The sequence below is a fragment of the Camponotus vicinus genome, unplaced genomic scaffold, assembly GCF_025532165.1.
Source record: "Camponotus vicinus isolate PSW18456_S1 unplaced genomic scaffold, iyCamVici1.0 SCAF_5, whole genome shotgun sequence".
NCBI classification, from domain to species: Eukaryota; Metazoa; Arthropoda; class Insecta; order Hymenoptera; family Formicidae; genus Camponotus; species Camponotus vicinus.
The window spans coordinates 15,833,403-15,859,784 of NW_028141977.1; the positions used below are offsets into that span (position 1 = coordinate 15,833,403).

General features: G+C 36.5%; 2 protein-coding genes across 8 annotated transcripts in view; one reads left to right on the forward strand and one right to left on the reverse strand.

Annotated features, from left to right (window-relative positions):
* Nucleotides 1-26,382, forward strand: part of Nachrbeta2 (nicotinic acetylcholine receptor beta2) — a 316,200-nt gene that overhangs the window by 25,656 nt on the left and 264,162 nt on the right. The window lies entirely within an intron of this gene.
* Nucleotides 1-26,382, reverse strand: part of LOC145971572 (protein turtle homolog B) — a 230,575-nt gene that overhangs the window by 24,379 nt on the left and 179,814 nt on the right. For all 7 annotated transcript variants that reach the window (XM_083099394.1, XM_083099391.1, XM_083099390.1 and 4 more), the window contains 8 exons: nt 21,523-21,655; nt 14,203-14,411; nt 12,358-12,474; nt 11,047-11,250; nt 10,390-10,541; nt 9,769-9,913; nt 8,042-8,172; nt 5,714-5,873 (listed from right to left, as the gene is read on the reverse strand). In XM_083099394.1, the coding sequence (XP_082955520.1) occupies nt 5,714-5,873; nt 8,042-8,172; nt 9,769-9,913; nt 10,390-10,541; nt 11,047-11,250; nt 12,358-12,474; nt 14,203-14,411; nt 21,523-21,655 (1,251 nt within the window). The remainder of the gene's footprint in view (nt 1-5,713; nt 5,874-8,041; nt 8,173-9,768; nt 9,914-10,389; nt 10,542-11,046; nt 11,251-12,357; nt 12,475-14,202; nt 14,412-21,522; nt 21,656-26,382) is intronic.

A 26,382-nucleotide genomic window follows, 5' to 3' on the forward strand; every position in this document is an offset into this window, starting at 1 on the left:
GAAATTTATAATAATAATAATCTACGACGCGCGTGTATGCGTGTGTGGCACGGCCATTACGTCAAATAACGAAGATTTATGCCCGCGTCGTGGCGACGATGTATAATACGCTCTCGCATAGCTTATGCTGGAGAGACGTGGGCAATACGCGGACTCTATATATGCAGATATCAGAGGTATTATTATATATCGAGCGCGTGGTCGGGACTTGAGATGATACATGTGCGTCGATGCCTTGCTTAATCAGATACATTAATTAGCTGGCGTTAATGGACCCAGTTAGACGCCCCCGTCCGTTCAATCGATAGATAGATCTTCGACGGAGCGTTATCGAGCGTCATATCATAGCGTTTCGTATCGCACGTGATGGTCATCGGTAGGATTTATCGGCGGTGCGACAAAGCGCCTAACATTCCGAACATACTTGAGGCTACGAGAATCCCATGGAGAATTTTATCGAAATTAGATATAATCGATTGATCCAAGCGTTTAACGAACTCGGCTGCGTTTAATCGCGGCTATCAATCGATGGATCTTCGTAATTATCGCGCGTATCATCTGCAGGGAGATATTTATACAGGGTGTAATTAATAACACGCGCATTCTCCCCGAGTCTCTTCGTGAGAATAGCTACGAAAATAAGGGACCTCGGGTGTAAGGAAACTAAAGAATTTCTCGAAGAATTTCGTCGCCGATCCCTCTGTAGCGGAACATTGTTAAGAGGATTACAGATTGGGTGACGTTACACGTCGATCGATCTTGCCATCCGGGCGACGTCTTGGCTCGGCTTTTTTCACCGCGACTGTGCTACATAATCTATCCAATCTATCACGGCGAATAAATCAAAACGCCCGGCGCGGAGAAATCGAATTCACTTTTGCAGCGCGAATAAATGTCCGGTCGGCGGCTGCGATAAATTCATTGACGTATTTCATGGCAGCCGTGGGGCCGTGGCAACAACGGCAATGGTGGCGGCATTCTAGTTTGCGTTCGTCCAGTCAGTCGTAATTAAATTACAACAAGCGGAATCTAAAGTTAGCGAAACGAATTCCGGGGCGAAGCGTGCATATTGCGCCGATAACATGTCGGCTGACCGATGACGTACGTATCTACTTCCGCCGGGTCGAGTCGGTTATAAATCGGCGCGATTTTGTTGTCGCGCAAAATAAAGTGTCAACCCTTTTATCATGTTATGGATAAAGGTCGCCAGTTAATTTCGCGTACACTCGTATAAAATTTCTCGAAATTTATGCAGCTCCGGATATAAATTACACATCGTATTTATATTTATATGTAAATATTCGATTGGCAGAAAGGAGAAGATTGGCAGAATCGTATTCAGTGCATGCGTCTGATATAAATTTCCCTTGAATTCCGAGAATAAAAGAATTTTCACGATACTTTAAGAGGATCATTTTTTTTTGTAAAATATTCCTATGGAAATAATCGTTGTACCATGATTATTTTAAATTGATTTTTTTCTGCGCGAGACATCACTTCTTTCTCGTTTATATTATAATAATTTCACGCATCGGTAGAATATATTTCTTAAAAAGAGATTCTGAGAAAATAATTAATAGAAAGCCAATAGGAGAAAATCCATTAAAACTTTCTTTATCATTCGATTTAGAGTCACGTTAAATGAAGGATTTAATATTTTATACATTTGGAGCTCGCGTGTCTATAAGTCGCGTGATAAAAATATGACGGCCCGGCGCGCAAAGTTGCCGCGGCGTATAATTAAGCATTAATCGTGCAATTTCTATTTGAGCGACCTGAATTACTTTGCACGCGCGTCAGCGCCCGGCTAAAGGACCACATGTTTGCGAGACCCTGTCGTACACGACGAGCGAAAACGAGATCGCCTGGAAGGAATTTCGCATGTGCGTGTTTTGTGTCTTGGAATAATATTATGCAGAAATATTATAATAATCAGCCTTATGATAATAATATGTATTATTATGTATTTTTATTATAGTAATACGCTATATGAAGAGTATATATTATATTGTAATATAATCCAATATATATAAAATATCATTCGCATTTTTCTAGCCACTTGATGTTGCCCGATACGAGTGGAAAAAAAGACATATCGTATCGCGTGACAACTATTCTTTCAACGTGTTCGATTTGTGCGATACTGATCGATAACGAAACATTTTTGACAACAATATAATTTTATACGCATCGCGACATGAAATTTTTATTAACAGAAATAAAATATCTGACGTATGAGGCCATTGTATCCTTTCGATTGAAACGACAGGCTGGGTCATCTGTCAATCGGATAAATAAAGTGTCGCTATTTTCTCTCGTTCACCTTAAAAATTTAAAATCCTTTTTCAGAGCTCGCAATAAACAGATTTTTGTTTCTTACGTGCTGTTAAAGTTTTATTAATGCTGCGTATCACGTTTCACTGTATTATATTGCATAATGTTGTGTAGCGCGTCAATTTTCTCCTTTCTTTTAATCTTAATGTGTAGAATGATATCAAGTTGGCATGTATAAGCCAAGTTATCGACCGCTCGTTCCTGGCTAATTATTATTATCGCTTTTAATTGCAGCGCGCTCCAGTTTAAAACCTTCTGATTAAGTCTGACGTTAACTTCGACGAGCGGTTGAATGTCGGAATTTTTAGACTCGACGCATTAATTACAGGTTGTTAACGGTGATGCTTGTCTTGTAATTAGTACAATGGCGGAAGCGCAAACTCTTCGCGCGGACTGTAATTACGCAAAAATCGAACAAAAATATAAACGTCGACTATCCTCGATTTGTAAAGCTGATATCGATTTGTCCAAAGCAGGAGAACGTTAGACGCCGGGACGCATTGCGGATCGTGAATTGTTAAACACGTTTTCCATCTAGAAAGTACAGTTGGAATATTTTCAAAAAGCTTGTCTTGCGAATATTTCGCATTATCCAAATTCTTCGTTGTTTATCGTTTCAAATCGTATGCTCGTATTTCGTGCTCATATTTTTCCCAAAGAGAATTACGTTTGATAATAATTTAAATTGCACATGAATTTTTTATCTTTATTTTTATCTCCATTATTTTTTTCTTTAACTCGAAAATTCCTCTTCGAATTTCCAATCTATCGGTGGAAAATATACTAAAATTATATGCATATTTAATATATGTATAATGCGCTATATAAATATGACGCGTAAATTTCAATCGAGCGTAATTTTATCTCGCGAATTCGGTCGCGAACGCGGAAAATCTGCGAATTCGTATGTGTGGACGGCTGGCTAACGTAGCTTAAGATTAAGATTTTAATTCAGTTTCAGCAGGTATAATTATGCGCGTGGCACAAGAAGCTCCCCTTCTCTTCGAACTCTGCCGTATCCGAGATCTTAAGCCGCTTAGTTAGCTGTAAAATAGCGAGGCTTCAGCCCGGGGAAGAACAAAGAAAATACGGATTATACGGGAGCATTCGACGTTCACGAGACTCGGCAGTTTACCTTGCCAAAAGGGTTATTAAAACCAACATAATCGCACCAGGATAATTACGCAAAATTTCGTTCGTAGCTTTCGCCAAAGTCTCCCAGTGGAAATGCGTACGCGCGCAGAAATCCACGGAATATTTGATGATAAAGATTTGATGAGCGCGCGTTGCGCATTCGACATTTTTTTTATTCTGACATATATATTCTTTGAAAATAAAATCTATTTTAACATAATGCTATTACAGCAGAGTAAAATACGTTAGCGAAACGATGCAACAATTTCAGTCAAAGCTTTAGCCAAAGTCAAAAATACAACAGCTAAAGATGGACATTTCGTTTATATTGCACATTCACAAGTGAATAAAATTCTTTAATATTCTTTTTATTTCAAATTTTGCTTGTTACACTCTGCGTAAGAGAAGCGAAATTTTTCGATGAAATTCGTTTTTTGCGGAATTGTAGAAATCAATATTAAAAATTGTAATAAATTTAAAGACGGATTTTTTCATCATCGCGCTTTACAATAGAGAGTGTTTAAATAACTTTAGCATATTTTTCTTTCGTTATATAAACTTGTAACTTTTTTCCTTCTCTTTTGATCTTTTAGAGAGTGATTTTTCCTTTCGCTAAAATTGAATTGCAAGGTTGAAATAGCTGCATCAAATTTTCATTTTTGATTATTTAACAGACGGATCTATTAGCAAACGCTCTGCATATAGTGACTAATGAGAAAGAGAGAGAGAAGAGGAAATGGATACACAAGCATGCATATGTATATTTTAACTGATCAACTATTAATCTGTGCACGGATTAGCTGTGGATAATTTATGTGCATTGAACCCACTAAATACTGATGAGAGCGCAGCTGCTATATAAACGGTGGCGTATGTCAGTCAGTCGTAAGTTACACACCAATACACAGACTTGAGCAGAGGAACAGCTCGGTTATACGCATATGTTGGTATGTATGTAAAGCGTTTGGAGTGATTTAGCGCTCGCTGAACTTTACGGGGGTGAAAGACATTTTCCTTGGAACGTGCGCAAAAAGGGACCAACTCACGTACATCACTGTAATAAATTCATACTGGCGAATTGCGCGGTGAAAACGGTAATTTCTTGTCATAGTTTTGCGTTATTTTATTATCGAGATATATATATCCGTGTGAATGATCTTACTTATGATTTATAAAATTTATACAAAGTAATTTTTAACATCGAATAAACGGAGAAATAAAGTGGTAAGTTTTTTGAGAGGACTCGGTACGATAAAAATATTATTAATGACCGTATTATCGATTTCTTTCGTTCCTCTATAAAATCTGCTAATTATAATCGTACAATAACTTCCACTATTACGTCCATAATATCTCGGCTTTTATAACTTGCAACGTTTGAAACTCTAATATTGGGCTTGTAATCTTTTCTTTTTTAAACATTGTGAAAAAGCTGTCCAAACTTGCTTATAATGTTTAAAAGAGTTATAATGCGCGCATATGAAATTGACTTATAGCCGGTCGGTTCTCTGCCCCGGAGCAGCTTTTATGAAAGCTCGTTTTCGTTTATAGTGCGCGATGCCGAGATATTAAACGTCGATATGAAGCGGAAGATCTCGCCCCGCGCTCTCTCCGAATTCGCGGACGTTTCGTCGTCTACGCGCCGGATTTATGTCCCCTCGTAAACAAAGCGCTCTCCTAAGCTGATTTAACGTCGATCCGCGCATACCGGTGTGTCAGTATCAGTTACGTGCCAGAGGGTGCGGTGAACGCGCGCGCAGTGACACAGAAATTAACTCCAGTGCCAGAGAGAGACTCTAGAGATTCGGAAGACAACACGGCGTGTTTCCATTCCCGGGCATTTCGGCTGGAATCGTTATTCCTCGATCGATAGATACAGACTACTGAGAAATTACACGTGCAAACTTTGCAATTGCTCTTGGAATACAAATCTTGAAAAGCTTTCGTTTTTTAAATCTTTATGGTTGATCTTTTGCGAATTTATAAAGAGTAAAAAGATTTTTGGCAAGATATGTATCGATTTCGTTTCGTTAAAATGACAAGACTTTATTTACTAGATATTTCAAGTAAAAATGCCAAATTTTCTTATAAAGATAAAAAATTTTTACTTCTTAAAGATTCAGATGTGGATTTTGTTGTCGATAATAAAGAGAGAATAGTTTAATTAGAGCGTCAACGTAGAGATTATGGCGGATGACATGCGAGAAATGTAGGTATGTGTACTACGTGTGTAACAGATACTCACACTTTATGTCCAAGTTCAGTGGATTGCTCTCGCCGTCGCCCTCTTGATTATTGCCGATGCACGTGTAAATCCCAGCTCTACTGCGAGTGACGCTTTGCAGAACCAGGCTCTGATTACTTATTATCGTTCCGGTCGTCGGATTGTGATACAGCGGATTGCCCTGCGAATGCGAAATCAAACGAGGGTGTGTTGTGTTTACTCGGCTACCGTGAATAAACTCGCGGACGCCCGATTCAGTGTGCTAGTAATAAACTATTCAAGTAATGGACTATACTCGCAGGAAACTATAAGTAAATTAAAAGGAACAAAAAATGTAGAATAGAGAATTTCATAGCGATAAAAAAGAGCTATGATAAAAAAAAGTTTGATAGATGAAACATTATCGACCAAGCGACGTAAAGGCAAATAAATGAAGAGAAATATAAGCGATAAATAAATAAATATAAAAGCAATATAGTTATACATGAAAATGGAAAGATAAACTAACATTACGCTCTTTTCGCGAGCGATATTAAAGTACGAAAGTACGAAAACTGTATATTCGCGCTTCTCACGAAAGTCTAAGCGATAATAAATCCCGCGTGAGAAATTCACGACGAGAACGCTGACAGTTTTTCGATCTCTCTTGCGTTCCCTCGTCGCGCGCACGACTTCCGAGACGATGAAAGCGGCTTTGAGTTTTCGCGAAACAAATTTTGCAGTCCTCGAACCGAGGGAATTGATTGGGATTTGCGTTTCCTCCGTGTTTCCATGTAAACGACATTCGTTCGCGCGATAAGAATCATCGAAATTGGCTCGAACGGATATCAAAGTTCGAAGAATATTCGCAATAACTTTAATGTCATAACACATATATCTTTGAGGAATGAAATCTTTGGCTTATGTCTTTTAATGTATTTTCGAAAATCTATTTTCTTGCAAATTTTTTTTCAACAAAAACGATAAATATAAACGATAAATTAAATACAGTTTTCCAATACGATCTATTAGATACAGTTTTTGTATTATTAGCAACTAGAAAATGGAATCGTGTTAGTTTATTATTTATATTTAATTTACTCTTTAAAGGTAGACTTTGATATATTTATAATTTAAACTATTATTGAAATTTATTCAATATTTAATGCTGAAAATTTAAAAAAAAATTTGAAAAATAACGTTTAAATAAATGCGCTAGAAGAAGCAAAGAGAATAGTGTTTGAAAAATTTTATTTTCTTATTTAATAGCTACTACCTAAATATTTTCAATGTGTGGATCCTAATGACAGTAAAAGAGAAATATACTTTGTATCGTAGGATTAAAAATAAATTCGGAATGATTGAATGCAATTGCTTCCCGATGGTTTAATTTCGATGAGAAATAACTTGATTTATACCTATGATTTATGTCATGCCATCAGTTCCAAATCAATCGCGCGTATGACTTTATCATCGATAAAGGCAGGACGTTCAAAACGAATGAAGGGATTAAAACACATTCGGGCATTGATGAATCGCATTCTTATTAATCGTTGATAAAACGCATCGATTTATATCTGCAGTTAAATCCACGCTGCGATTCTCGTCCCGTATCAATCAAGCGCATCATTTTAATAACGAAGAAAAACTGCGTACTTGAGCGGCTTAGAATAAATATGAATAAAATGATGCGATTCCAATGGATTATCATTCATAGGAATTTCGATATCAATTCGTTGCAATTCGCGCTAGAAATGTTGTACCAAATATACGGATTATTTTAACATGAGAAAAAGTTTTTTATACGTAATTGTTTTATCACTTGCTTGCCAATTGATTTTTTAAAAATCGTAGATACTATTATGTACGTTAAAGATTTAAAAATTTTAAAAATGGTTAACAATTAACAATTTTTTATTTTATTTTAATAAGAGACGTAAGAAAACATTTCGCATACGTATTAAATTATTAAAACGAATGGAAATTTTTGCAATATTTTTTGGCGTCAAGTGGAAAGATATATATTGTCTTCAATATAAGTACCCTGATTTTAGACAAGGGAAATATTAAAATTGTCTACGATTTTCTCCGAAGTGAAATGCTCAGGTTGCGAGAAAATTTCTAATAGAACCGAACCCTCGAAAGGTTAATTACTATCCGAGGAAAATCCGCTTTATATGCGCCCCGCGCAGCGCGTTTCGGTGATACGAATCCGAGATCAAACGCGGGAGTTTTCGGACGGAAGTTTATCGTGTGTCGCAGGTGCGCCCTACCGTTCCCTTATCTCGACGCGATTAAGCTTCGGCTTATATTATCGATTTCTGAATCGGATTCGTTATCTGCGCCCTATGTGGCAGAGTGTGGACTCACGTTATGGCGCCAGGAAACCTTGTAAACCCAGGGATTGGACTTGATGTTGCACTCGAAGTAAACGTCGATACCTTCCCGAATAGCGCTCGAATTCAAATTGCTGCCAAGCTCGAGGGTAACCACAGGCTCGTCTGAAAACAGAATCAACATCAAAGCCGAAGCGCGAAATGCACTAATATGAGAGATGCCGCTTTAATTACAGTAATTAACGCCTATTAATGCCCAGATATCGTACTAAATGCCTAGATAAAAAAATTTTTAAATAAAATAAAAAAATTTAAAAATTTAAAAAAAATAAAAAAGCGGGAAATGGACATTTTAGATACAAGAAACGGAGAATTGAAACTTTCTCTTAGTGTTTATATTGGCTTATTGATTAAAAACTATTCTCTATTTGAACCGTCATATTTGTAAATTTTATATTGAATTTATATAAAAAATTGTTGGAAAATTATTTACTAATTAATATAAATATTTAAGAAAATATTGTATAATGTTTCAGTATTAAAATACGTAAATCTGTAACGTGATCTGTTTTTTGCTTCTTGATTAAATTGTAAATAAATGATTAATCGCATAGGATGCCAGCAGATCTTCCCATCGAGAGAGCGTCCGTGGTATTATTTTTTGAGAAAAAACGGAGGAAAATCGCGGCCGCATATCGAACGTTACTTATGATTCCTTCCGCTGCAACGCCGTCGCGAATCCGATAATTCCGCCGCGTTTCGCGCTTGCAATAAACGAGTAAATTTTCTCACCCCGTTTTTGCAGTCCCGCCCCGCCTCGTAAAATTACTAACGGACGCGACAAATGAATAAAAAAGGATAAAAACTCGCGGAAAAGACGGGAAAATGGGGCTGCCAAGATATTCGAAGTGGTGGAAACGCGCCGGCAAAATCGGGCTGAATCTTCAGTACGATGGATCGGCATGTGCTATTAATTTCCAGGCGAAGCTCTGTCTCTTTTTCCTTCTCTCGCATCTCGGACCGGCTCGAGGAAAACTTTTATATTAGACAGTGAAATCACGACGTTAATCCTAGCTTGACTGCGACGCTTCGCGGCGATTCGTTCTGCAACTTTACGTATTAATGTCCCTGGAAAGTTGCACCAGGGTTGCAATTTGAACTACGACGCGGACGCGCATCGACGGTCGCCACAACGACATTTCCGTTAACCTCCGTTAACCTGGCACCCCCATCGCGAGAAATCGAATTCAGATGTATAATTAAGTAATAATTTTTTATTGAAATAAATAGTAATAATATGTTATTAAAATTATAAAAAAATGTATCCGGAATAGGAAATTATCGAAAATGTACGAAATAAAAATCGATAAAATATTATTAGCATACTTTAATTTCTATCTCGTACATTAATCTTTTACCCTGTTTACATAATCTTGAATCTTAAATTAGAAACCTTCAACTTTTGATATTAGAATTTTTAAATGCATCGAAAAAAATCACACGAACCAAGTTTCAAAGTAAAACAATATGACTCGATCTCAACAATAAATGTTACTTTTTGCGTAAACAATCTCGCCGATAGCAACGAGGTCTAAAGTAAAAGGAACGGCGTTAGAATTCTCGATTGGAATTGTAATGTTGACTTTGCAGCGTACGATATGCATACGAAATGTGCTTGTAAAAATATTACATCGATGAAAGTTTCCAGTGTGCGACGCGAAATTGCGGGACACCCCGGTGCGTTTCTGTGAAAACACTCACGATATATATTGAGCTTCCATCCTTCCTCCATCTCCGAGTCCGGAATATCTGGCACGCTGGCGCGACAGTAAAGGAACTTGCCGGCGTCTTCGATACTCGGCACGAATGTTAGGACGCTGGTTGTTATGTTGCCGTCAGCACTCGTCTGTCGGTGAGAATTTCATGAATTTAAAATAGTTTGCCGAACAATTTAATAATCACGATATGCATACAATCGTGGAATCGAATCGCCGTCTGTGACTGATTAAATTAGATGGCGATGATTATGTCGCGCGCCGATATTGGATTTACCAAACGAATTCAATGCCAAAGCTTATATTTATGTAACTTTTTAACATCTCGGATGGAATATTAAACATCCTTCCGTCTATTAAAAAAATACACCTCTCAATCGGATGAATGTATTAATTCTAATGACAACATTGAATAAGAAATAATACAAATTGTACAGAAAAACTTGTCGCGTATTAATTTAATTATGTCAATCTTTACTTTTGAAGAATCATAGAATGAGTCGAGAAATAATCGCAGAGACATTCGGAGAGAGTTCTCCGGACGAAATTAGTCTCATGTGATTTACGAGAGTGCATTAAATCGCCGACAATCTATTTTAAATCGTACCGTTTCCCGTGCATTTCGCAGTATCGTGTTCCCTTTGGACCACGTGATCGTCGGGGCCGGTCTGGCTCCGACAACCTCGCAACCTATCTCATAGGTCTTGCCTGCGCTAAGTGGACGGTTCTCTCCTTGAATCCGGACCCAGAGCGGTTTCACTGTAAAAGAGTGTGTGTGTCACACTCAGATTTAAGCGCCCATCGAGATCCGCGCACAGTCGTGTGAAGCTAATAGAAATTTTCCCGGTAGAAATTCAATTCACTGAATCGATACGCTACGGTAAGAGTTTCGTGAGAATCGATACACGAAGATACTTGAGCTTCAATTTAATGGAAATTGGATAAAATTGTTCACGATTAAGAAAGTTGCATTTTTCACAATCATCATTTTTGACGTAACAAATAATTAATATTACATATTTACTACTACAATATTTATTATAATAAACAATGTCATATTATGAGTTACATTCAGTCAATTATTAATTAGAAATAATGAGTAATGCACATATTGCGCTTATGTGAATATGTCATAATTTTTTCACGTAACATCTTTTGCCAAAGGATTGTCGGACAATTTTTTTTTATGAAAAATGAAATTTTTATTCACTGCGTTGTTTCACTCTAGAAATTAATCAGTAACCATCAATAAACCGATACTCACAGTTCATATCGAGCGTCACCGAACTTGTTATAGGTGTTACTATGTTGTTGTTCGTGGCTTGGCAAGTCAGATACGTGCGCAGATGCTTGCGGCCCAACTTTTCCAATTGCAACACGTTGCGAACCCTTTTAGCATCCACGATTTCGTAGCTGTTATCAAGCAGAGAAGTCCCATGCCACCATGTCACTCGTGGTTGCGGTCGCCCTAAAGAAACATGAAGGATCCGCAGAATCCGACGAATATGCGTCGGTATTTTGTTGCATTAATGCCGGCGTTGTTGCACTAATCTCGATTTAACGCCCCGAGCAATAAATTAAATACAAAATTGAAATCTCTATAATAAAGTTAATTTATAATACATTGTGCTAAGGCTTTCTCTGAGAGAACGTAATTTACAATTTTAAAAATCATCAATGAAATAGTTAATATACATTTAATACTTTTTTATAAAAAAGGAGTGTTTTCTTAAATATAAATTTTTACGTTATCATTAGAAGAATTGAATGATTATGATTATACAAAAAATTATTTAAAATTTTAGTAAAAATATGTGCGATATAATATTTTACTTTCATTGAAGATAACATATAATGTTCTTTTATTTCACGCAGAAAATTATTGCAAAGAATCTACTCATTTTTTAATTTTTTGATATTGTAAAAAGTTAGATTTTTGATAAGTAATAAATCTTTGTGCAGATTGTATTCTGAAGAAAACAACAAAGTTTAAAAAATTTACTTTCTCAAGAAAAGTTTCATTAACAAATAAAACTAAAATATCAAAGAATACAAAAAAAAAATATTCCTTAAAGGATATAAAAAACAGAACGTACAAAATATATTCCTATCTTAGCTCTGGAATAATAAAAATCTTAAAAATAAGAAATATTTAAGAAATTGTAAATGTTGCAAATTATGTTGTACGTCATCTTAAATTAGCTGTATAAAATTCTTTTGATACAAAACTCGATGGTTGCGCATGCGATTAATGATTGGAAGATTCTCATCAAATTTCCTGCATCGTCAGAATATATCAAAATATATACATATTTATATTTTATACTAGAGTGGTCTCTTATTACGCACATATTTACTTTGACGTAAAGGCGGCGCCTTCATTGTTCGAAATTCAAAACGCGACTCCAGGAATAATGCATCTGGCGTTCGAAATGTCAAAGAAATCGAGCCGCACATTTGTTTCACGTGAAACGCACAACTCAAGTGTTGCAAGCGAGTCGAGGCAACAACGAGACGCCTGAGCGTTATGGGAGGCGAATGCATCGGAAAGTGCACCGGCGCGTCATGCACTTACCACCGGCGGCGACACATGTGAGATTGAGAGACGCTCCTTCGGTGTACGGGCCGAGGATGTAATGGGGAATATGAGACCTTCCGTCTTCGTCCAATATGCTAAGCTGCTCCGGCGGTACTGTAATAATTTTCGCAATAAGAAGCTCTCCGCATTCTCTTCCCTTTATTCGGGATGTCTGGGAATGCGAACGGGGGTACGGGAGGCGGACACCGTGGATGAATCAATTTGCGCAATAATCTATCAATTCTAGTGTCATATAAGAAGACAAAGCGCAGCGCGATGATGTGTGTTAATAAATTCTCATTTAATTATATTAATTATATTGAAAAATAAAATTGGCAACACGGTAAGCACGAAAATTTTGTGGAACAAATTTATTTATTTAATGACAGATTTCTCAAATAAGGAAATTAAATCGATTACGAACGTGAAAAAGCATAACATGCATGCCAAAAAAATTACCAATGGCATATTGTTATTAATACGCAAACTATTAATGAAATGGTGATAATTATTATTATCAATTTTGCTCTGACCTTTGTAATAATGTGCCATGTATATATTCTACATACAAAGGAAAAAAAACTGCGACTTTTAAACATATTTATCCTTTTTAATAATTATTTTTCTTTGCTGCATCAACTGTAACATAATAAACTCTTTCCTCTTTTATAACATAAGATAATTTTATCTATAAAAAACAAATGTATATGATATAAAATAGCAAAGATATGCAAATGTGTATTATTAATTATTAGAATTGAGAAGTAAATTGTCTGTGCATTAAAAAAGCACAGGATATATTTCTGTATAAAATATATTAATTATTTTCTTCTTATATTTAAAAAAAAATCAGATTCTCGTAAAAATATTAAATATTAATATATTATCCAACGTTAATCGGGCATGGGAAAAAATTTGTAATATCGTTAATAATGCTAATATCCGCGTGGAAATGGCGGCGCGAGAAGCGAGTTGAATCAATTTACGCGGCGATGTATCAGCCTGCGTCGTCACGTACCGCCTTTATCATTAAGAGGCGGATGTTATTCCTGAGATAAAAAATAAATTTTAATGCACCAGTATGGCGGCGCTCGATGTCTATCCACCCTGGTATTATCGGCCATGGTCACGTAGCCGTTCTTCCATTAAGGATAATGTTACGCCATGCAAAAAAAATTTTTAAAAATGCAATCGATGCACAGTTTCGACCGAGATAGTTGAAACAGCCGAATAGTTGAACTGATCAATTCGATTCAATGATAACGGGGTGGATTATATTAGAAAGCGGCATGAAAAGCGCAAATATCGAATTGATCATCCGAATCCGATGTATCATACAATTCCCAGGTTCGAAAATTCAATTTTCGCAAATTTTCAGCAAATGGTTATCGCCGAATAAAATACATCATAACGAAAAAATTGCATCAAAAGTTATACAGAAAACAAGACATTTTTGATTTATTAAATAATTTAGAAATGACGGCTTTATTTTTCGCTGCGTTATTTTAATAACTAGAGTTTTAAAAGTTCAAACTGTCAGATGTGTCAAGTATATAGTATAAATGATTTAACAGAAATAAAATAATATATTCTTTATGTACATATGTTAGAAGTGTTTTCCAAATATTTTTAGATTACTTATCACATACGCAAATTTATTTCCAAAAAATTATCAGATCAGATATCTTTAAACATAAAAAATAAAATAAACTTGTGTGATATTAATAAAAAATAAAGAAACGCTGTACGTTTCTGAAAAAATTAGAAAAGAATGCGTATGCTTCGCTTTTTTTAATCGTCGCATATTTGGTTTTCAATGCGAAATATCGTTTAGAAACTTACCTATCACCGTTAGATTGACTTTGCTGTTGCGCGTCGGCGATTGCTTGAAATCGACTCTGCATCTGTAAACAGCCGCGTCGCTTTCGCGAACGTTATTCAGGATGAGCGTCGCGGGTTCGGTGGTGTCCTTAAAGGAGGCACGTTCTTTTAGACTTTGATCCTGCCAGTGATTCCCATGTTCCAAGCTGTTCATCCCTCTCATATCAAAACTGCAATAAAGACCAATTTAAATTATATCAAAAGATTTTTACTCGTTAAAAAAAATTATAAATTTTTAAAATAGAAAAAGTTACTTTTTTGAATCACAATAATCCGTTTTAATGCTTTCAAATCATACAGAAAGAAGTAAAGTCACGCACACGATGTGTTGGCATACACTATATGAACAGGAGAGAATAGAAATTTATTAATAACTATAATTAGTGGATAAGAGTATTCTGTATTTAAGTCCTCTTGTCTTGAAACGCGATTGAAAGTTTGGCTATAAAGTGCCATAAATAAGAAAAGCTCGTACACCTCTTTCTTTCTCCCCTCGCTTCTTTCTTCAATACTCGCTAATGCGCGTCATCGCGTTTCTTGGATAGGCGGACGCGTATAGAGAGAAACTTTTATATTGCCCCTATTAAACTCTCACGAGACGCTCAATCGAGAAAAATGCTCCGACTGAAGAAAAGTACAGAGTCACGCAGGATTCTCGTAGCACTTTGCCCTCTAATATCGGCCCTTTTACGCCGGCGCGCTGCCCTCGCAGAATTTCTATCGGCGAACAGAAACGAAGCTAACTGAATTTATGCGGCGTCGTTGCTACAAAGAAATTTTCCGAAGAAATTTGCGACGGATCGGAGCCGTAATGAAATTCCTCGGCAACTTTTCCTCGAACTCATTATTGTGCTTCAGTGAAATTTTCGAAGAAGCTTGGATCGGGGATATTTAACATTAAGGATGTAACTTCTCTTCGAATAACGTTTACATATTATTGCTTCTACGTATACATTATGCGTATATACAGGGTGTTCTTGCGCTTCGTTTTTTCACGATAGATCCTAGAGTAAACGATTAGAAATGAAGAGTTTGTGAATTAAAATCTTATAGCATAATTCAACAGCAAAATTTTGATGTCTACTTGAAATCAAATTTAATTTAGTTTTAAGCATTTCAATTGGAGATATTTAATACATATATATTTTGAATATTAAAAGACTATTTAAAAAAATGTGCGATAATCTCTTTAGTATCTTTTTTTTAAAAAAGATCATCGATTTCAAAATTCACAGTTATTAAAATTACACTCGGCTTTTCGAAAACACAAAGGTCCATAAACAAAAAGCTCCTAAAAACAATTGAAACGATTATTTAGAACAATTAAGCCAATTATTGCTAATTTATTCCTCTAATTCTCCTGAATTATATTCGCTTCGCAAGAAGATCCAGAGCGAATGTGTAGTCGTGGTAATAATTAACCGCCATAATTTCCTTATCTCCTTAAACGTGCACGCTTCTAATGCGCGATTCAGTCGTTGGTAGTGTCTAGTTGCAGTTTCTGTGACTCTGTCAGCGTTACTGTACTGTAGCGTCAGTTATACGCGCCGTTATCACGAAACTTTTAAACGTGCCGGGGTCGAGACATTGTCTGCATATCGGCGGTCATATTTTCCTTGGAATTTTGAACAATCGCGACGTTCATTCTGTAAATGTGCACATGAGCTTTATGCAACTAATCCCACGGCGTAAAACAAAAATGTGAAAAAATAAAGAATCACATTCAAAAGTTTTAAAAATGCAGATTAACAAGAGACAATTTTTATATAAATCAAAAATATTATAATAAAATTGTCCAATTTTCTGTATCAATAATATTAAATATTGCATGTGATTCAGAGACTTATTATTATTGTAAAATATATCAAAAGAAGAAAAGAATCGGAAGCGTTAAATTCTTTGTAGATTCTATCGTGCTATGTTGAATTTGACAAATTGTGCTTTATAAAAGAAGATTGTTTCCTCTCGAGATATCGGGGAGATTTTTATTAAAACTTTTAAGAGCTCTTTAATTGCATCTGCTTGGAAAAGATGGTGATACTCGCATAAGTGTCCTCATTTCCATTTGAAAAAGGAAGAATCGTGGCAACGCAAAACAATAGTTACAGAACCAGCTCGAATCGACAATCGGAATTGATTTCGTTGGATGTAAAATAGCAGGTGTGACGAATGCTGCACCTGCTCAGATGCGAATGCATCCCAGGGGGCGAGAGAAGAGGTGTATATATGTATGTACGCGGCGATACATGTATGTATACGGAGCAGTTTTCTGAAACCGGTCCCCGGAGGACGCGTTCCGGTACACTTTTATATGACCCGTGCCGGTTCGCCAAGGTGAGTTACATCGTCAACCGAGCGTGCGAAAGCGCGTTCTCGCCCATTCGGACGATTTTCTGCGTCTGCGAGCGACTTTCTGGAGCGGTTTCCGCATCGATCCCCCTCGCTAAACGATCGAGCGGCAAATTACGTTAATGAAAAGGAGCACCGGGGTGTCGCGACAAAATGATGTCATGTACGGGTCGTATATTCGATAACGAAGTGTGTGCAGTTATCGTTATCTTCGACACATCTCCCGAACCATTAATTTTATTGCGACTATTATTACACGGTATTCCTGAAATTATCGAGTGCTTTAACGAGTGTCTTTTTTGAAGCTTGAGGGATAATTTGCGATACGATAAAAATAATACAGAGAAAATAAAATGCAACAGACTTGAAGCGCAAAATCATAGATTATTTGAATTTTCTTATCTATCTGAAGCATTTCTATTTGTATTTGTGGTGCCGTTTGTACACAATTGTAGTTAATTAAGCGGATAATGTCAATCACTTTAATAAAGAATATAATTTATATGTTACAAAGTCATAGTTGATTAACATTATAATTACACATTGTGACTATATGGCTTATGAATGCGTTTATCTCTCACGTAGACGTTCCATCAGACGCGACGGCGAACGGAATAATCGCATGTTGGGCACATGGAAGTCCATACAAAGGATTACTGTGTTCCAAACAGATGAGGAATGCTTATCACGTATGCACACGTCATGCTTTTGCATTTCCTTTGTCAACATTGTAACGTCGCTTTGACATTGCATCCGAATTATTATCGGTAATCTTCTTGAATTATTCGTAAAGAGAAAAAGTCGACCGCAATCACTTCCAATGGAATCACGTTACAAAGTGCGACTTTTTACGAGCGATCTGTACAAAGCGTCTTATAATTAGAACTGCTGCAAATCCTCTCTCATTTGCGGATTTTTTTTTTTTTTGACCAATTTACACTCAATTTCTTTTCACTTTAAAGAAACGTTACACCAATCATTATTTTAGCTAAATTAAATCGGCGCGATGCTATTTAATTTTGATTAAATCTTTAAGTCATTAATTTAAGAATTTAAGAGGAAATCGTCGAAAAAGGCGAGATTTAATTAACTTTTCGAGATTAATCCAAGAATCATTCATACATATAAGAAAAGAATAATTTCAGACATAATAGTCGTTACGCGTGTTTCCTTCTTATGTCTGTAGCGATTCGGTTGAAAAACGAAGGACTAGACAAAGATCGATCAATTTGCTCGAGGATCAGAGGATGGGCGTTTCAAAAAACAAAGCCGCCGTGGCGCGACGGAGCACTTCGTCACGGGTCGAAAGACTTTCAACTTAATAAAACTGTGAAAAAGAAAAAGAAAAATATATACGTATAGACAGAGAAAGAGAGAGAGAGAGAGAACGAGCGCCAGCGGGATAATACAATAAATGCGCACGGTGTATCGTGTGTTGGGTGCGCCGAAAGAAATAATATCGTATCCATAATTTTGCTCTGGGATACCTTTAAGCCCCCCGTCACAATTCATATATCAGAGTCAAGCTGGGAGAGACGGTGCGCTCGTGAGACGAAAAGAGAATGAAGAAGACGGCAAAGGTGGAAGGGGAGGAAAGGCTGCGAGAAATAAAGGGCAGCCAATTCGCTATATGGACCACTTTGGGAGGAAACACTCCGCGGCAGCGAAGGGGGAAGAAGAAGAGGAAAAATAGACATACACGTGCGCTAAGTGTGTCACAGAGTTGGGTTGCCACAGATCCATCCTACCCTCCTCGCAGGAAAAGATGGGATTCCCGGCTTCGCCACGTTTCTATGCATAAAACCGCGATATCAACTCTCGGGATAAAAGAATCGGGCGCAACTCGAAGGAAAGGAGGGAGAAAGCTACCGGGATGCGTGAGTATTTTAATCCCCCGTTCTTCTCCGCGCGACCGAAAAGCAGCCGAAGGTGGTAGTGGGTGGCGTGAGATTAACTCTTTTTTCCTCTCATTGTCCCGACATCCGAGATACGCGCTTAAGTGGCGCGGGATACGCGCTCAGAACTTAAATTCATTATCCGTTCCGCGTATTCGCGCATCTCTCGCGAGTGTATTATTATTATTATTACTATTTTGCAGCGATTTTAATCAAATTACGTAATTTCACGTTCTCTCTTTCGCATGCGTATTAATCCTCTTGCGTAGATTTTACGCGGACGCATCGATTGCGCGCATCGGTTGCCAAGCAACGAATACATTATCAAGATCAGTACGTCGGCTTTACAACGAGATAATTTTGGCTGTGCTAGTATGCTTAATGCATTACTCTGCCATTTATAATTAATAACCAGACTAAAGTAACGTATGCCGAGCCGCGCGCGCATTATCCTCGCAAAAATTTCGCAAACTTCAAACGCGATGAGTAAATCCGTCGGCAAATATACAATGTAATAAGCCAACAATCCAGGAAAGTTAGTAACACCGAGATGGGGAACGACTGGTTGATACGAGATTCCGAAACGTAAACGTAATATACAAATTAATGGCTGTCAGTCATCGTGCATTCTCATCACACGCATGCATAAAATGCATTAAAAGTAATTCACCGCTTCTGTGTATTTGCGTCTTTTTTCTCTCTCCCTTTGAATTTCTGTGTAAGCTAATCGCGCGATTAAACCGGCTCAAAAAAAAACTCAGACGTGAAAATTGGATGCAGAATTCGAATTTTCCAAAATAATCGTGCTTCGTTACGAAGAATACGCGCATGGCACTTGAATTCCCAAATTGGCGGAATCATACAGGCAAAATTGTAGTCGCGGCGAATTAATTAATTTCTTTTCTGTGAGAGTTTAGCATACGTTAATTTTTTCCTTTGAAAAGAAAAACCCGGCAAACTAATATCGAGTCGTCGAAGAGAGAGCCCTTGAGCGAATTGTAGATGTAAGACGCGTTTAACAGAAAAGTTTTTTCATTTCAACGAAAACAATCTCTTGTAATGCCAGTAGTTTTCAGAAGATTGGACACGGTAGTAACAGTAAGAGAAACAGATTAAACATTTATAGGATGTCCACTTCTGTCGCATTATCGTTACTTTATTATTTATACTCGTTATTTTCTTTTATTATGTAATAAAACAATTATATATGTTGTTGTGTGCGTTTTGCGACAATAAACGTTTCGTAAAAACTTTTGAAAGGTTGGGAAATGTTAAAGTCAAAAGAACATTTTGCAACATATAAATTTTAATTTTAATATTGTACAGCAGAGAAAGAAAGCCGACTTATACAAATGGTATAAAAATTATACATATATAATTAAAAATATGATATTTAAAAATGATTTTTTTGCCACGAATTGAATTGAAACAATCTTTATATATAAAAATGATTTCCACACATCTCGAATATTTGAAAATAATTACGGATTATCGAAAAATGTTATTGTTAATGTAGAGACATATGTAGATCGTAACGATGCAAAATTATTTTTTTTTTCTACAACACACATGTATACAAGTGTGTAACAGAAGCGTAAATCTAATTAGAGAGAGTGACTGTAAACATGACGGCATCATTACTAATAATTATTATGTCAAGGGGATCGTTTATATATGTCGATCGCATGTGTTAAAGGTCGGTCAATTAACGTTTCTCTTGCAAATGTAATTCGCTTTGATTTGATGAACGTCGGAGGGTTCTCCTCCTAACTAGAACATCGAGCGATTTTCCTGCAGTTCTGATATGTCACTTTCCGCGGCGCGGAATGTAAATTATGCCTGTCTTTCTGTTTGAGAGGCATTTCCATTTGCGCGAATTAAGTTCAACGCGGAACAAACGGAGAAGAGTTCGTTTTCTCAACTGACTCGAGTATATCCCGCGCATAATCAGGGCGTTCTGTCTTAAGAAATTGATAAATCTCATTCGGAAGCAATTACCGTTGCAATTATTCTGCTAATATTATTTATGCCAGATTCTTTCTCTTTTTAAGCGATATTACATAAACTCTTTTATCCCAGAATTATTTCTTTAAAAAGTTGTAAAATTTTATGTATATTTTATGTATAATTGCTCTCTATATTACATTGTACAAGAATAATCTCTAAATCATACTTGTATAATCTATTTACAAATTCTGGAGCATCGAGTATTATAAATCGGGAGCAAATCTCAAAGGCGCAATTTATAATCTGCGTTCGTTAGTTTCGTTTCTAGTTGCTTGTTACACTTGCTTGTTATACTTTTGAATAAATAAATTTATCGCTCTGGAGGAATATATTATATGCGAAATTACATTTACACCTATTATCATGCATTGATAAATGAAAAGTCATGTGCGATCTTGTTCCACAATTATTATCCTACGTGTATTACAATGCATCTTAAATTTCTACGTGATATAATTCGTCTTTCATATATATCATACGTGATGTTATCATTTTACATACTATAAGTGTTGCGATGTCAAATACGTGTGACAGAATTATTACGCTAGATATCTAAGTCGGTTTACGTTAAAATATGTTACATGTATACGGGATGTAAAAATTGATGGAAAATCAATTCTCTCTTTCGAAAATTATAGAAAAAATTTATCGAGGCCCTAAAAACATTCGCTGTAAACAATTGAAAGTGACGGAGCATTTTTGAATTATTTCGTACGAAGGAAAAGTTTAATTTAATATGTCGCGAGTTTTACATTTTCGAAATAACAACGCGGCGCGGAAATACTTCGAGATGAAAACTTAAATCCTTATGCTAATTCCAACCGAAGTTAGATATCAAAATACGAAATCTACGAATAATCTTTGCAGCGCCAAACGCCGCTGTAATAATAATGAGAACGCGGCTTCGCGGTTTCCGTTTTACGCTTGAAAAGCGAGAACGATATTGCACGCGATCAACATAAGAATGAATTTGCGCGCGCGCAAGAGAGAGAGAGAGAGAGAGAGATGGAGAGAGATGGAGAGAATTTACCTGTATATCGGTGCATCCGCTTCTTCCTTGTACCAAATAACTAGGTGCAGCTTGTCCCCCGAGAGCGGCGGTTTCACGTCGCACGGTAGCGCAGCAGATTCTCCTACCACTGCTTCCGCATTTGTCATTGTCACTGTAATGACAAAGTCGGGTCGAGAGTCAGACCAAGATCATATAACCGGAAAAACGTGGTCGGAATACACGCGATCCGACGTGAACGCGCGCGGCTAATCTGTTACGTATTAATAACTAGGTACCGCGTCCGGTGGTGATTTCGCTCCCGTGTATATTCGGTCGGCTTGAGATTTAATCCGCGTCGACGATGCTACCCGCGTATTCTCGAGTTCACGAGATCATTCGTGCGCGATTTCCTTCTAAGCCGCGGGATCTCCTCCTTCGAAAGGTATCCCCGATATTTTACCGGGGATTGTATCTCCCGCTCGTGAGTCACAAGGGAACGCGTGACTCCTGGAAGTGAACATCTCTTTTCGCTTCAAATAGGCATATAACTGTAGAACGTATAAAGATATCAGAGAAATATTTTTCCTTGTTTTTCTCATAGATTTTTCAATAATAAAGCATCCCTTTGAATTTTTTTTTTAATCCGTCCACAAAAATACTTTTTCCACAATAAAATATAAACTATTTGTTGAATATATATTCGTTTCTGACCAGAGTTATTTAATTTCTATTGTAAAAATATATACAGGAAAAAACAAGTTTTTGTAAATTAATTTTTCCAAAAGTTAATTAATTTTTCAAAAAGCAATTTTTTCGGGAAATAATAAATAATTACATTGTTATCGTATAAATGCATGTTTGAACTTCTAAATAACTTTTGTGTAAACAATATTTTCTGATTCAATACGGTAAAAATATAATTTAGATTGTAAAAAAAATTTAATTTGTTTAGTAGATCTTGAAAATGTTTCACTTTTGAAGATGGAAAAGAATATATACAATTTCAACTTTTGTGCGTACCTTTTACAAATATATATTAATTTGAAACGAAAGAATTTTCGTCTCGAGACTTTTTTCTTCTTACTGTAAACAGTGAGTCAAGATGCGAAGAATTCAGGATTCGTAAACTCCGAGAGAAGAATTTACTAAAGAAAGAAAAGTCTGGGAATTGGACTGTGACTTAATCACGGAACTCGGTTCACATTTTGAAGATTACTTTGATTTCTAAAGTTTTAATCATTAGAACATTTCGGAAAATTTTGATAACAAAAGAAAAATACGTAATAATCACGTTTCGTAACAATTTCAACCAAAAATGTTGCACGAATTTATACTTTTTTTACTTAACTTTTATGATTTTTAATATAATTTTAAAATAAAAAAAATGATAATTAGAGAAATATAATAGCTATTGTGTGTTTTCATTTAATAATCACAATATTGCTGACGATATCGATCGAACAAAAAACCGCGTGACTTCTGTTCCATAGTAGCAAATCATGATATAACAATTTCCACGGAAATGCAGGACGCGTTCGAGGATTGAGAAAGATGACGTAATTAAGATCATTAATCAAATGTAATTATACCAATTAATCATGATATTTTAATAGCAAAGTTAGTTTGGGACGTGATCTGAATGTATAATTTTAACCAATAATTAAATTCAAGAGAGCAGAGATATCATGCTCGATATGGCAGATTCGCGCTTGGTGATCTGCGAAGTGATATTTCATTGTTAGCATTGTATAATTTAATTGTTTGTAATATGGAACTCAAGTTCTTCAAAATTGATGAATCTTGAAAAGAACAACCTCTTTCGCGAGATACAAATACGATAACGTAAGACAGGAAGAACGTTATTTGAAGTCGCATTTTGATTGAATAACCCAATCTTTTTCTAGATGCGCACATGCATATATTTTCTATGATATTTTTTGCTTTTTAAACAAATCAAAAATTCAAAAATACATTCTCCACCGTTTTTTCTCGAGTACAATGTGAATATCGTTGAAATTCTGCCGAAAATGTTTAATGATCCGTTGAGTCGAATGGGCGGGCGCTCAGTAGCTCTCATATAATAGTGACCATGGCATCTGGTTATAATTAATGCACGATCAATTAATTTCGTCCCTTGTTTTACGCCGTCAACGACAAATTTACCGGATCATCGTTGCGCGGCCAACGAATTTATACGCGTTTTATCGCGCGCCTATAAAGCCGAGTGCACGCGAATCTATTTTGCGAGCTTCCATAATTGGTGGCCGATATGACGCGGACGAAATCGCGGCGATAATTGGCGATCACGAGTCTCGTCGGGCGCGAGGTATAATCGGCACAATCGCGCGTTGAAATATATCACGGTCAGCGGAGGGTTTCTTCCGAAAATGACATATGTGTGCGCGTGAAGTTTATACATGGCGATTTGTGTTTTCGCTACGCTATTCGTTAGCGCTAAATGATGCCCCTATTTGCTCTTCGGCTTTATTTATCGAACACGAGAATGCATTAAACGTGTGTATATCGGAATAAGTACAAAATAATCACATTGTTAATAATCGAGTTGCTGTCTCGTCCTATTTTTCATTCCGCTCGACTTGAATTATGCTTCGTGAAAAGAAAACACGTAAAAGATAGAGCGAAAGAACTTAACAAACACATCTCTTTATCATTAGATTGCGATGTCAAAGTAAAACAGAATGTATTAAAATATAATACGGTATCTTGAAAAGTAGCAGCAAATAAATTTTATCTTTACTTCGGGGAAACAAACGGAGGAGACAAACTTCGAAGGGAGAGACAAGAGTCCATATATGTAAAACAGACAACTAATAAATAATCTCGGCTCGTTCTCAAAAATATACGGTAATGTGCCAAACAAAATTTCTCTCTCGCTCGGAGAGTATTCTGTATCTTTATTTTTTTAAATCCGTGATATATTCGGAGCGACGTTTCGAAGCAACTACATCGGCGGGCTATTTATTGCAAACGCTCGCCCAAGCTCGCCAGGGATCGCGATCTCCATTTTAAATGTAATCCCGCAAAAGTATACGGCCGCGGCCGCGCGGTATCGATAATGGTAACTGTAATCAAACCGGAGGACGAAATTGGGTTCATCAATTTTGAGGACGGTTGTATTTTAATAGAATCGATGCCGCGCGCGCTATCACTCGGCGCGCTTGTGACGTTTTCGACGCCGGACATTTTTTAAATTGAATTTTTATTCCTTTTTCCCTCCCGCGTGTGGCTTCGATCGCGACACGCGATCACATTTGAATACATAATTGGCAGCTTTTTTTTTGTCCCGCTCATCCACGTTTAATTCTCTCTTTCCCGTTTTATGTCTTACCTTTACATATTTCCTTCCGATTTGTCGGCCAATAAAATGCGATTTAATTCCGACGTATAAAACAAGAAGAAACGACACGCGGATATAAAACTGCGATGCGAAACATTAATGAAAATGTCGATATGGATATATGCTCGTAGCATCTCGTCGCACCTATTATTTATTTACATTTCTCTTTGTGCGACTATCGATTACTGGATATAGGAATGTGCCGGTCTCTGTACTTTTGGAATAAATAACATATAAACTATTGCTTTGAAAAATTTATTCTCGTTGTTTATCAAATACTTTATCGTATTTTCGACAATCGAGGATTGTTGATGGAAATTATTAAAAAAAATGAGAAAAGTTTGAAAATATGTAAAATATAAAATTATTCTTGCTTAATTGATTCTATATAATTATAGAACTAATTAAGCAAGAATAATTTTATATTTTATATTCATAACAAAATTATTCGGTGAAAAATATGATAAAGTGGCAGAAGGAAGCGAAGAATATATTTGAATAGAACAATTTGATGCGTTTAATGATAACAATATTTCCACATAATTTCTGCAAATTTAAATGATTTAGAAAAGAACGCAAATTCTAAGAGAACGTGCTTGGCATATGTAATTTTTCATTTAGAAATATTATAATATATCTCGTTAGAGAAAAATTTATTAACAATCGCGCAAGTGTTACTTGATGATCATAAAATTATTTTTTTTTATATATATTTATTTTATATATATTATTATTATATTTTATAATTATTAACTTTCAGAATATTTGAATTTTAAAAAGTGAGAATATTCAATAAAAATAAAGCTTTTAAATACGATACGGCGATATGTAGCATGTATTGGGAAAATAAGAATCGCGAAATTACTATCCTTCTTCTATAGAAATGCAAAACGAGATTTTGCGGAATATATACCGAGAATTATTACAAAATGTTCTACCTCGTCGCGTATTTTCCGCGACACGCGGTTTCAAATTGGAGTACGATCCCTTTCTGCACATACACATGTACGTACACACATATACGTATATACTTGGCGAGCAGGGCTTCGCTCTCTCCGAATGCGGCAACGCAACACGATGCGATGCGACGCGACGCGATGCCCGTACAACTTGCACGCAGCGGCTTTTATCGCGCTGCAAACAACCATTTTCATTTGGCTTTTCCGCAGTGCTAAGTGAATTTTATCGGACGCGCCTTTCTTCCGTTCTCTCTTTCGTTCGAGCTCGCGAGTCTCGTTATTAAGTCCAGTCGAGAATCTAATCTGCTCCCTGCTCCTAGAATACGCTCAGGTCGATTTGGTACGTTCGAGGAAAAAAAAGGAAAAACGTGGATCGCAGTCGCGCAATTTCGAAGGAAAAATGCCGAAAGCGAGAAAATATTTTTCATCGCAATAATATAGAGCGCCGCATCCGTTCACGTGTTATTTAGCGCGGTATAGGGCATGTATATTTGGCGAAGAGTGGGTTACAAGTACGCGTGTAGATGAATGCGTTGTAAATGCCCGAGTGTATGTACTCGATGGTTTTGTGTGCTCTGCTAA